At 43.8% G+C, this 13,296-nt stretch overlaps 1 protein-coding gene across 1 annotated transcript in view; it reads left to right on the top strand.

The window, feature by feature from the left end:
• Positions 1-11,986: 11,986 nt before the first annotated feature.
• Positions 11,987-13,296, top strand: part of BEST4 (bestrophin 4) — a 6,697-nt gene continuing 5,387 nt past the window's right edge. Inside the window, exons 1-2 of the mRNA XM_056532437.1 lie at positions 11,987-12,274; positions 12,994-13,290. Of these exons, the coding sequence (XP_056388412.1) occupies positions 12,123-12,274; positions 12,994-13,290 (449 nt within the window). The 5' untranslated portion in view covers positions 11,987-12,122. The remainder of the gene's footprint in view (positions 12,275-12,993; positions 13,291-13,296) is intronic.

Below are 13,296 nucleotides of genomic sequence, written 5' to 3'. Positions count from 1 at the left end.
GATACGGCCCTGACCTCCTTATACAGTGATACGGCCCTGACCTCCTTATACAGTGATACGGCCCTGACCTCCTTATACAGTGATACGGCCCTGACCTCCTCATACAGTGATACGGCCCTGACCTCCTCATACAGTGATACGGCCCTGACCTCCTCATACAGTGATACGGCCCTGGCCTCCTCATACAGTGATACGGCCCTGACCTCCTTATACAGTGATACGGCCCTGACCTCCTTATACAGTGATACGGCCCTGACCTCCTCATACAGTGATACGGCCCTGACCTCCTTATACAGTGATACGGCTCTGACCTCCTTATACAGTGATACGGCCCTGACCTCATTATACAGTGATACGGCCCCGACCTCCTCATACAGTGATACGGCCCCGACCTCCTCATACAGTGATACGGCCCTGGCCTCCTCATACAGTGATACGGCCCTGACCTCCTCATACAGTGATACGGCCCTGGCCTCCTCATACAGTGATACGGCCCTGACCTCCTCATACAGTGATACGGCCCTGACCTCCTTATACAGTGATACGGCCCTGGCCTCCTCATACATTGATACGGCCCTGACCTCCTCATACAGTGATACGGCCCTGACCTCCTTATACAGTGATACGGCCCTGACCTCCTCATACAGAGATACGGCCCTGGCCTCCTCATACAGTGATACGGCCCTGACCTCCTCATACAGTGATACGGCCCTGACCTCCTCATACAGTGATACGGCCCTGGCCTCCTCATACAGTGATACGGCCCTGGCCTCATACAGTGATACGGCCCTGGCCTCATACAGTGATACGGCCCTGACCTCCTCATACAGAGATACGGCCCTGACCTCCTCATACAGTGATACGGCCCTGACCTCCTTATACAGTGATACGGCCCTGACCTCCTTATACAGTGATACGGCTCTGACCTCCTTATACAGTGATACGGCCCTGACCTCCTTATACAGTGATACGGCTCTGACCTCCTTATACAGTGATACGGCCCTGACCTCCTTATACAGTGATACGGCCCTGACCTCCTTATACAGTGATACGGCCCTGACCTCCTTATACAGTGATACGGCCCTGACCTCCTTATACAGTGATACGGCCCTGACCTCCTCATACAGTGATACGGCCCTGACCTCCTTATACAGTGATACGGCCCTGACCTCCTTATACAGTGATACGGCTCTGACCTCCTTATACAGTGATACGGCCCTGACCTCCTTATACAGTGATACGGCTCTGACCTCCTTATAGAGTGATACGGCCCTGACCTCCTTATACAGTGATACGGCCCTGACCTCCTTATACAGTGATACGGCCCTGACCTCCTTATACAGTGATACGGCCCTGACCTCCTTATACAGTGATACGGCCCTGACCTCCTTATACAGTGATACGGCCCTGACCTCCTTATACAGTGATACGGCCCTGGCCTCCTTATACAGTGATACGGCCCTGGCCTCCTTATACAGTGATACGGCCCTGACCTCCTTATACAGTGATACGGCCCTGACCTCCTTATACAGTGATACGGCCCTGACCTCCTTATACAGTGATACGGCCCTGACCTCCTTATACAGTGATACGGCCCTGACCTCCTTATACAGTGATACGGCCCTGGCCTCCTTATACAGTGATACGGCCCTGACCTCATTATACAGTGATACGGCCCCGACCTCCTCATACAGTGATACGGCCCCGACCTCCTCATACAGTGATACGGCCCCGACCTCCTCATACAGTGATACGGCCCTGGCCTCCTCATACAGTGATACGGCCCTGACCTCCTCATACAGTGATACGGCCCTGGCCTCCTCATACAGTGATACGGCCCTGACCTCCTCATACAGTGATACGGCCCTGACCTCCTTATACAGTGATACGGCCCTGGCCTCCTCATACAGTGATACGGCCCTGACCTCCTCATACAGTGATACGGCCCTGACCTCCTTATACAGTGATACGGCCCTGACCTCCTCATACAGAGATACGGCCCTGGCCTCCTCATACAGTGATACGGCCCTGACCTCCTCATACAATGATACGGCCCTGACCTCCTTATACAGTGATACGGCCCTGACCTCCTCATACAGTGATACGGCCCTGGCCTCATACAGTGATACGGCCCTGGCCTCATACAGTGATACGGCCCTGACCTCCTCATACAGAAATACGGCCCTGACCTCCTTATACAGTGATACCGCCCTGACCTCCTTATACAGTGATACCGCCCTGACCTTGTACAGTGATACGGCTCTGACCTCCTTATACAGTGATACGGCCCTGACCTCCTTATACAGTGATACGGCCCTGACCTCCTTATACAGTGATACGGCCCTGACCTCCTTATACAGTGATACGGCCCTGACCTCCTTATACAGTGATACGGCCCTGACCTCCTTATACAGTGATACGGCCCTGACCTCCTTATACAGTGATACGGCCCTGACCTCCTTATACAGTGATACGGCCCTGACCTCATTATACAGTGATACGGCCCTGACCTCCTCATACAGTGATACGGCCCTGACCTCCTCATACAGTGATACGGCCCTGACCTCCTCATACAGTGATACGGCCCTGACCTCCTCATACAGTGATACGGCCCTGGCCTCCTCATACAGTGATACGGCCCTGACCTCCTCATACAGTGATACGGCTCTGACCTCATTATACAGTGATACGGCCCTGACCTCCTTATACAGTGATACGGCCCTGACCTCCTTATACAGTGATACGGCCCTGACCTCCTTATACAGTGATACGGCCCTGACCTCCTTATACAGTGATACGGCCCTGACCTCATTATACAGTGATACGGCCCTGACCTCCTCATACAGTGATACGGCCCTGACCTCCTCATACAGTGATACGGCCCTGACCTCCTCATACAGTGATATGGCCCTGACCTCCTCATACAGTGATACGGCCCTGACCTCCTCATACAGTGATACGGCCCTGGCCTCCTCATACAGTGATACGGCCCTGACCTCCTTATACAGTGATACGGCTCTGACCTCCTTATACAGTGATACGGCCCTGACCTCATTATACAGTGATACGGCCCCGACCTCCTCATACAGTGATACGGCCCTGACCTCCTCATACAGTGATACGGCCCTGGCCTCCTCATACAGTGATACGGCCCTGACCTCCTCATACAGTGATACGGCCCTGGCCTCCTCATACAGTGATACGGCCCTGACCTCCTCATACAGTGATACGGCCCTGACCTCCTTATACAGTGATACGGCTCTGACCTCCTTATACAGTGATACGGCCCTGACCTCCTTATACAGTGATACGGCCCTGACCTCCTTATACAGTGATACGGCCCTGACCTCCTTATACAGTGATACGGCCCTGACCTCCTCATACAGTGATACGGCCCTGGCCTCCTCATACAGTGATACGGCCCTGGCCTCCTCATACAGTGATACGGCCCTGACCTCCTCATACAGTGATACGGCCCTGGCCTCCTCATACAGTGATACGGCCCTGACCTCCTCATACAGTGATACGGCCCTGACCTCCTTATACAGTGATACGGCCCTGACCTCCTCATACAGAGATACGGCCCTGGCCTCCTCATACAGTGATACGGCCCTGACCTCCTCATACAGTGATACGGCCCTGACCTCCTTATACAGTGATACGGCCCTGACCTCCTTATACAGTGATACGGCTCTGACCTCCTCATACAGTGATACGGCCCTGGCCTCATACAGTGATACGGCCCTGGCCTCATACAGTGATACGGCCCTGACCTCCTCATACAGAGATACGGCCCTGACCTCCTCATACAGTGATACGGCCCTGACCTCCTTATACAGTGATACGGCCCTGACCTCCTTATACAGTGATACGGCTCTGACCTCCTTATACAGTGATACGGCCCTGACCTCCTTATACAGTGATACGGCTCTGACCTCCTTATACAGTGATACGGCCCTGACCTCCTTATACAGTGATATGGCCCTGATCTCCTTATACAGTGATACGGCCCTGACCTCCTCATATAGTGATACGGCCCTGACCTTGTACAGTGATACGGCTCTGACCTCCTTATACAGTGATACGGCCCTGACCTCCTTATACAGTGATGCGGCCCTGACCTCCTTATACAGTGATACCGCCCTGACCTCCTTATACGGCCCTGACCTCCTTAAATGGCCCTGACCTCCTTAAATGGCCCTGACCTCCTTAAATGGCCCTGACCTCCTTAAACGGCCCTGACCTCCTTATACGGCCCTATACCTCCTGGTATTCGGGAGGCTCCTTGTATACGGGGGGGGGGGGGGGGGCTCCTGGTATTCGGGGGCCCCTCTGCACCTGGGACAGACGTTACCTGTTGGTTCAGGTCGTCTCTGGGGATTCGTGTGGGAGAAGATCTTTGATCCAGTTTCAGTAAGAGGAAGTGTCCATCATGGCCGATCTCTGCCCCTCGAGAAGATTTATTACCCCTAATAATAAGAGGATTTACTGCCCACTAAATATAGAGATTACTGCTGGGAACCCATCACCGAGTATCACACTACATAGGACTAGATACAGCAGGCCGACCAACAGTATCACACATATTATAATTAGATACACAGCTCAGCAGACAGTATCCCACATGGTAGGCTTAGATACACAGCTCAGCAGACAGTATCACATGGTAGGCTTAGATACACAGCTCAGCAGACAGTATCACACATGGTAGGCTTAGATACACAGCTCAGCAGACAGTATCCCTCATGGTAGGCTTAGATACACAGCTCAGCAGACAGTATCACACATGGTAGGCTTAGATACACAGCTCAGCAGACAGTATCACACATGGTAGGCTTAGATACACAGCTCAGCAGACAGTATCACACATGGTAGGCTTAGATACACACATACACTCGGCCTATTTTACAGTTCATGTCCACCGATCCGTCTCATATCTGTACAATCCGGATGAGAAACAATCAGAAGATTTACTGATCAAAATGCACCAAAAAAATTGCTGTGGTGTTATGTGCTACATGTAGATAGATATGAGATAGATAGATATTAGATAGATAGATAGATAGATATGAGATAGATAGATATGAGATAGATATGAGATAGATAGATATGAGATAGATAGATATGAGATAGATAGATATGAGATAGATAGATATGAGATAGATAGATATGAGATAGATAGATATGAGATAGATAGATATGAGATAGATATGAGATAGATAGATATGAGATAGATAGATAGATAGATAGATAGATATGAGATAGATAGACAGATAGATATGAGATAGATATGAGATAGATAGATATGAGATAGATAGATATGAGATAGATAGATATGAGATAGATAGATAGATAGATAGATATGAGATAGATAGATATGAGATAGATATGAGATAGATAGATATGAGATAGATAGATATGAGATAGATAGATAGATATGAGATAGATAGATATGAGATAGATAGATGAGATATATAGATAGATATGAGATAGATAGATGAGATATATAGATAGATATTAGATAGATAGATATGAGATAGATATGAGATAGATAGATATGAGATAGATAGATATGAGATAGATAGATATGAGATAGATAGATATGAGATAGATATGAGATAGATAGATATGAGATAGATAGATAGATATGAGATAGATAGATAGATAGATATGAGATAGATATGAGATACATAGATATGAGATAGATAGATAGATATGAGATAGATAGATAGATAGATAGATAGATATGAGATAGATATGAGATAGATAGATATGAGATAGATATGAGATACATAGATATGAGATAGATAGATAGATAGATAGATATGAGATAGATAGATAGATAGATATGAGACAGATATTAGATAGATAGATGAGATATATAGATAGATATGAGATAGATATTAGATAGATAGATATGAGATAGATAGATAGATAGATACAGACAAAGAATAAGTCAGCCAGCACTGTAGTTGATACCAAACTATTATATGGACCTGGCCTACAGGTTCACGCTACTAGGCTAAATATACAGCAACAGGAGAATACAGCAGCACACTGCCAGCACAAGAATAGAGGTGAAACATGAACATGCAGATAAAACATGGAGAGTAGAGATGAGCGTACTTACAATAAATTCGATTCGTCACGAACTTCTCGGCTCGGCAGTTGCTGACTTTTCCTGCATAAATTAGTTCAGCTTTCAGGTGCTCCAGTGGGCTGGAAAAGGTGGATACAGTCCTAGGAAAGAGTCTCCTAGGACTGTATCCACCTTTTCCAGCCCACGGGAGCACCTGAAAGCTGAACTAATTTATGCAGGAAAAGTCATCAACTGCCGAGCCGAGAAGTTCTTGAAGAATCAAATTTACTGTTCGCTCATCTCTAATGGAGAGCTATACAGCTATGGTGTAATAGATGCAAATGTGAAACTATGAGATAGTGAGGCACTTAGCTCGCAAATTTGTCTCCGTCAAATAGCTTGGACCGTCCCACCGCGATCCTGCCATGCTTACTGAACTGTTCACACAGAGGTATATTCACAGTGTAGGGTCCGTCCCAATGAGGCCACCTTATCGCGGTGGGACGGTCCAAGCTATTTGACCGCCGGTGGAGACAAATTTGCGAGCTAAGTACCTCACTATCTCATAGTTTCACATTTGCATCTATTACACCATAGCTGTATAGTCTCCATGTTTTATCTGCATGTTCATGTTTCACCTATATCCTTGTGCTGGCAGTGTGCTGCTGTATTCTTCTGTTGCTAGATAGATAGGTATGAGATAGATATATAGATATGAGATAATGGTGGTTTATTCCATCATGTGCATAGACAACGTTTCGCCAGTCTCACACTGGCTTTTTCAAGTGAACAACAGTGATATAAGTGTTTATTTATAGACCGCCCACCAGGTCATGTGACAAAGGAGGAGCATAATTAGCATAAATAAATATATGGTCCATACACACCGACGATACAGCGGCCCCGGTTCATGCACACGGGTTGTATATCAGGAACATGCCTTTCAAAGATTGGTGTCGGTCCATACACACCGACGGGAAGAAATTGCCTATGAATTGGAGTCGGCACATGAACGCCGACGGGATTGAGTCATTACCATCTTTCTCTTTAACTCTTTACCATTATTTGAGTTGACATCCATAAGCGACGGTTACTATGGGCAACCACTGAAAAATGGAGTGCGCTTGACTAACTATATCTTGCAACTTCTCCTAGGGTCATTTGCCCTTTTTTCCATTTATCTGCATTCCGTTGCTATGGGTGATTACAGTGACCTCTATATACATTTGAATCTATGTCCCAGATTTAGAAAGATGCGACCTGATTGGATCAATATTGTACTGATTTGTGCCTACAATGTATGGACGCCACTTACCACGATGCCCGGATCTGTCCACTATTTTTTGCCTGAGATCACAGATACAGCGGACAATTTCTTCCTTGCAGAACGTACGATCTTCTCTATCCGTAGACAGGTACTTCTAGGCATGCGCTAACCAGTTTATGATTGTAATCGTGCTTCTGAGCATGCGTCAGCTACGGCGCAATCCTGGGAGTGGTTGTCATGGACGCGGCGGTGCGTCCCTGGATACCACGATCTCCCCGGACCCGGAAGTTCTATCCATCCATTGCAAACCCTAGCACACATGCAGCAAAGTGGCGTCTACGATCGGAGGCATCATGGCGGGACCCCGGCAGGTATACACTTGATTATGGACTTTTTTATGAATTGTGATGAACACGGCACACATGACTATGGACTGTGGCCGATCGATTAGACACTGTATATGTTTGTACAATATGTTGATACACTATGTCTAGGTAGGCACTCCGCACGGTTTTGAATTATGATACCTATTATGGATTGCACTACAAATAACATATTGCTGTAATGTTTATTTATGCTAATTATGCTCCTCCTTTGTCACATGACCTGGTGGGCGGTCTATAAATACCCACTTATATCACTGTTGTTCACTTGAAAAAGCCAGAGTGAGACTGGCGAAACGTTGTCTATGCACATGATGGAATAAACCACCATTTTCTGCAACCTTGTGGCGTGCTGCATCATATTGTTCTGTGTACTGATTGAGGAACCAGAGGGCCCAGGTTCCAAGTATGCGGACACCCCGACTTCTTATTTCCTTTTGGACTTTGGTTGTGCTGTTTCTATTTGTTCTAGATAGATATATAGATATGAGATAGATAGGAGATAGATAGATAGATAGATAGGAGATAGATAGATAGATAGGAGATAGATAGATAGATAGATAGATAGATAGATAGGAGATAGATAGATATGAGATAGATAGATAGATAGATAGATAGATATGAGATAGATAGATAGATATGAGAGAGAGAGATAGATAGATAGATAGATAGATAGATAGATAGATAGATAGATAGGAGATAGATAGATATGAGATAGATAGATAGATAGATAGATATGAGATAGATAGATAGATAGATAAATATGAGATAGATATTAGATAGATAGATATTAGATAGATAGATAGATAGATAGGAGATAGATAGATATTAGATAGATAGATAGGAGGTAGATAGATAAGAGATAGATAGACAGATAGATATGAGATAGATAAATAGATATGAGATAGATAGATATGAGATAGATAGATATGAGATAGATAGATATGAGATAGATAAATAGCTATGAGATAGATAGATATGAGATAGATAGATATGAAATAGATATGAGATAGATAGATAGATATGAGATAGATAAATAGATATGAGATAGATAGATATGAGATAGATAAATAGATATGAGATAGATAAATAGATATGAGATAGATATGAGATAGATAGATATGAAATAGATATGAGATAGATAGATAGATATGAGATAGATAAATAGATATGAGATAGATAGATATGAGATAGATAAATAGATATGAGATAGATAAATAGATATGAGATAGATATGAGATAGATATGAGATAGATAGATATGAAATAGATATGAGATATATAGATAGATATGAGATAGATAAATAGATATGAGATAGATAGATATGAGATAGATAAATAGATATGAGATAGATAGATATGAAATAGATATGAGATAGATAGATAGATATGAGATAGATAGGAAATAGATAGATATGAGATAGATAGATATGAGATAGATATGAGATAGATAGATATGAGATAGATAGATAGATAGATAGATATTGAGATATATATGAGATAGATATGAGATAGATAGATAGAAGATAGAAATTAGATATAGATATTGGATAGATATAAATATATATTTTTAATGTATTTTTTATTTACGTGGAGCCCCCCTTTACCATGGACCCCATAACAGGCCTATAGATACAGTGTACATTGTGTTATACCCGGGGTAACCTGACACATTGTCGCGGCCCTGATGTGTGAGAACGCAGCAGATATACGAGGGGTTAATGTGTACAGAAGATTAGGGGACCAATAAATCAGGAGGTGGCCGGAGTGTCGCTCCCTATATAAGAACCTGCAGGACGGGCGGAGCGCCTCCGGTCTACAGAGGTGCCTGAAGGTAAGTGGGGTATGTCCATGGAGGGCAGATATACAGAAAAATCCAGGGCTCTCCAAACTGCAGAACTACAACTCCCAGCATGCCCGGACAGCCAACGGCTGTCCGGGCATGCTGGGATTTGTCGTTTTGCAGCATCTAGAGGTCCACTGTTTAGAGACCACTGCCCTATTGTATCGTAGTTTATCTATTGATTTCGGTTTTAGGCCAAATTAAATTTCCCCAAAAATTCAAGCGGGAAAAAATAAGTGCAAATCCCACGTAACGTAATGTGAGGTTGTTATCACTGCGCTCCTCACACGCGTTTTACCCACATTTTTATACAGAAAATCATTGCGAGAAAAAAACTAATTATTGTAAAATAAACGGTAATGGCGGTAAAATTGTGGCAAAGCACCCAGATGGTACGTAGAGATTCCGCGTAAAATTTTTTAAAATTAAATAAATATGGTATTTTTAATGTCAAATTTAAAAAAAATGCAATTTGGAAGAATTAAAAATGAAAAAAAAAATGTTTTAAAGATTTTTACAGCATTAGGAAGAGTAGCGCAAACTCTGCGCCAAAATTTGTATACACGAGTGTGAGTTTTTGAAAATGTAAAGGAAGAATGGACAAGGGAACGTTCGTTCTTTTTTTGGTGTAAACTCCTTTTAATAATGTGATGCGATTGTTTTGCGCTAAACATTTGACAAGAAACTCAGGTAAAAAAGTGAAGCTAAAAGTTTTGAATATGTCCCACAATGTGCAAATGAGAAGAAAAAAAAAGAGTGCTGTCCCTTTAAGAGGATCAGTAGAGATTTAAAGGGGTACTCTGGTAGAAAAGAACATTTTCATATCAACTGGTGGCAGAAAGTTCGACAGTCACTTATATGTAAAAATCTTAATCCTTTCATTACTTATCAGCTGCTGTATGCTCCACAGGAAGTTGTGTAGTTCTTTCTAATCTGACCACAGTGCTCTCTGCTGACACCTCTGTTCGTGTCAGGAACTGTCCAGAGCAAGACAGGTTCACTATGGGGATTTACTCTCGACAGTTCCTGACACGGCAGAGAGCACTGTGGTCAGACTGGAAAGAACTACACAACTTCCTGTGGAGCATACAGCAGCTGATAAGTACTGGAAGGGTTAAGATTTATATATAGAAGTAATTTACAAATCTGTAGAACTTTCTGCCACCTGTTGATATGACATTTTTTTTCCACCGGAGTACCCCTTTAAGGTCAAACAACGTAGGCGTCAAATTAAGAATAATGTAAATATTGGATACGATACGATATTTTGCCCCGATCGGGTACCTGACTCGTGTATATGTTGTATGGTGAAATTTTGGGGCATAATGCGTCAGAACATGTACCAGCCTGAACTATGATGAAAAATACCACCTGACTAACCCTCCGAATTTCTGTAAAAAAATTTAAAAAAGGGGCGTGGCCAAGTGTTTTAAACTTTATCCAACCAATTTACTGAAGTGATCACAAAAAAAATCACAAAAAAAACAAAGAAAAAAATAAAGAAAAAAATAGACCCAGATTAGTGCCGTGAATTTCTCACCCATAAAAATTCCTTTTTTTATTGGTTATTTATTTTATTTTTATCTAAATTAATTAGATCCTATAATTATACTCAGAAATGTGGTTGTTTTTGTTTCTATACTTAATGAAATTATCTTTGATAGTTATCAATGAAAAAAAAATTATAATAATAAATAATAATAATGATTTTAATTAAAAATAAAAATAATAATAAAGAAACAATAATAATAATAAAACAAATATTAATAATAAGAATATTAATAATAATAATAAAGAAACAATAATAATAATAAAAAATAAATAAATGATAATAATAAAAAATAAATAATAATAATTAAAAGTAAATAAAAAATGTGAGTGACAAATCGGGATGGGAGGATTATTCCTTTTTCTATTTTTTGGAAAAATGTTTTGCGTCCTTTTTGTTTGATGTAAATTAATGATTTAACTCATTAGTGGCGCGATCGGCATTTACTCGCTCGGGTTTTCCTGTTGCACTAATTTGGGCGCCAAATTATTAATGTAGTGAAAATAGGAAGATGGGGAAGAAAAAATTCCCCCCAAATATTTGGCAGGGACGTTCCGCAGCAGCCGCGTCTGATTCATTTCAATGGGACTCTTCTGCACTGTTCACACGGTAAAATATCCGCGCCAAATGTTTCTGCTGCAGAAATTCAGACTCCGGCGTCTGCAGAAAGAATGGACTTGTTTGTTCTTTCTGCAGATTCCGCAGGGAAATGCATTAAATCTATGAGACGGCGCATTTCCGAGCGTTCCTAGTGCCCGCCGGATTAGTCAGATGTCCACACATTGCGCACTTTTTCCGCCGTGTGAACCCGAACTTATAATGAATCAGAATTAATGTATCTGTGTATAATGAAGATGATAAATGTATGTAAATGAGGGGGAGGGGCTAAGGGAGGGCAGTGGTCCTTGGCCTGTCCTGCTGGGAGTTGTAGTGCCCAGGCTGGGTTGGGGCTGCTATATACAGATCTGGATGAATCTCTGACACTTTCCAGCAGGAGGCGCCATGACGGTCTCTTACACCCTTAAAGTGGCCAACGCCAGATTCGGCGGCTTCTCCAAACTTCTCCTGCGCTGGAAAGGAAGTATCTACAAGTTACTGTACAAGGAGCTGCTGGTGTTCTGTGTGTGCTACGCTGTGCTGAGCGCCATCCACAGGTGAGAGGGGGAACTGCGCCCCCATATCTATCACTACTAGTGCTCATATATATACAGGATTACACCCGGTATACAGGGGATGTGGTACTGTGCACTGCCCATATACAATGCATTCAGAAAGTTTTCAGACCCTTTTATTCTTTCTTATGTTGCTCCGTTCTGCTCTCAATATTTTATAATTCCTTGCTGTTCCTTAGATCTCTGCTTGCTGTCAGTGAAAGGAATCATCCTTAAAGGGGTGCTCCGCTGCTCAGCGTTGGGAACAAACTGTTCCCAACGCTGGAGCCGACACCAAGAGCTTGTGACGTCATAGCCCCGCCCCCTCAATGTAAGTCTATCAGAGGGGGGCGTGACAGCTGTCACGCCCCCTCCCATAGACTTGCATTGAGGGGACGGGGCGTGACGTCACGAGCTCCCGGCGCCGGCTCCAGCGTTCGGAACAGTTTGTTCCAAACGCTGAGCAGCGGAGCACCCGTTTAATGACATTCAGAGGCCAAATACCCCTCTAAGGATTCACTATTGAGTTCCATAAGGGCCGTATAATTCTGTATGCTGGGAGCTCCCTCTAGTGGTGGTAGCAGAATTGTGGCTTTGAAGAGAAGCACAAGATTCGAGCTTTGTATCAGAAACAATTGTAGTCACTCTAGGGTTAATCTAAGTCTTTTGGGTGGAGTTCCCCTTTAACTCATTGGATTTTTTTCTTTCTTTCTTGAGAACAGAAAGGCCCTGAGCCAGGATCAGAAGGAATTGTTTGAGAAGGTGGTCGTCTACTGTAATAAATACACCGACCTCATCCCTCTCAGCTTCGTCATGGGCTTCTACGTCAACCTGGTCATCAACCGATGGTGGGCTCAGTACACCAGCATCCCCCTACCGGACCAGCTGATGTGTGTGGTGTCCAGCAACGTCCATGGAGGGGACGAGAGGGGTCGTCTGCTCAGACGCACCCTGATCCGCTACGCCAACCTGTCATCGGTGCTGATCCTGCGCTCTGTCAGCGTCCGAGTGCTCAAGAGGTTCCA

The sequence above is a fragment of the Hyla sarda genome, chromosome 7 (assembly GCF_029499605.1).
Source record: "Hyla sarda isolate aHylSar1 chromosome 7, aHylSar1.hap1, whole genome shotgun sequence".
In the NCBI taxonomy this organism is placed as follows: Eukaryota; Metazoa; Chordata; class Amphibia; order Anura; family Hylidae; genus Hyla; species Hyla sarda.
This window is presented reverse-complemented; position numbering and strand designations above follow the sequence as displayed.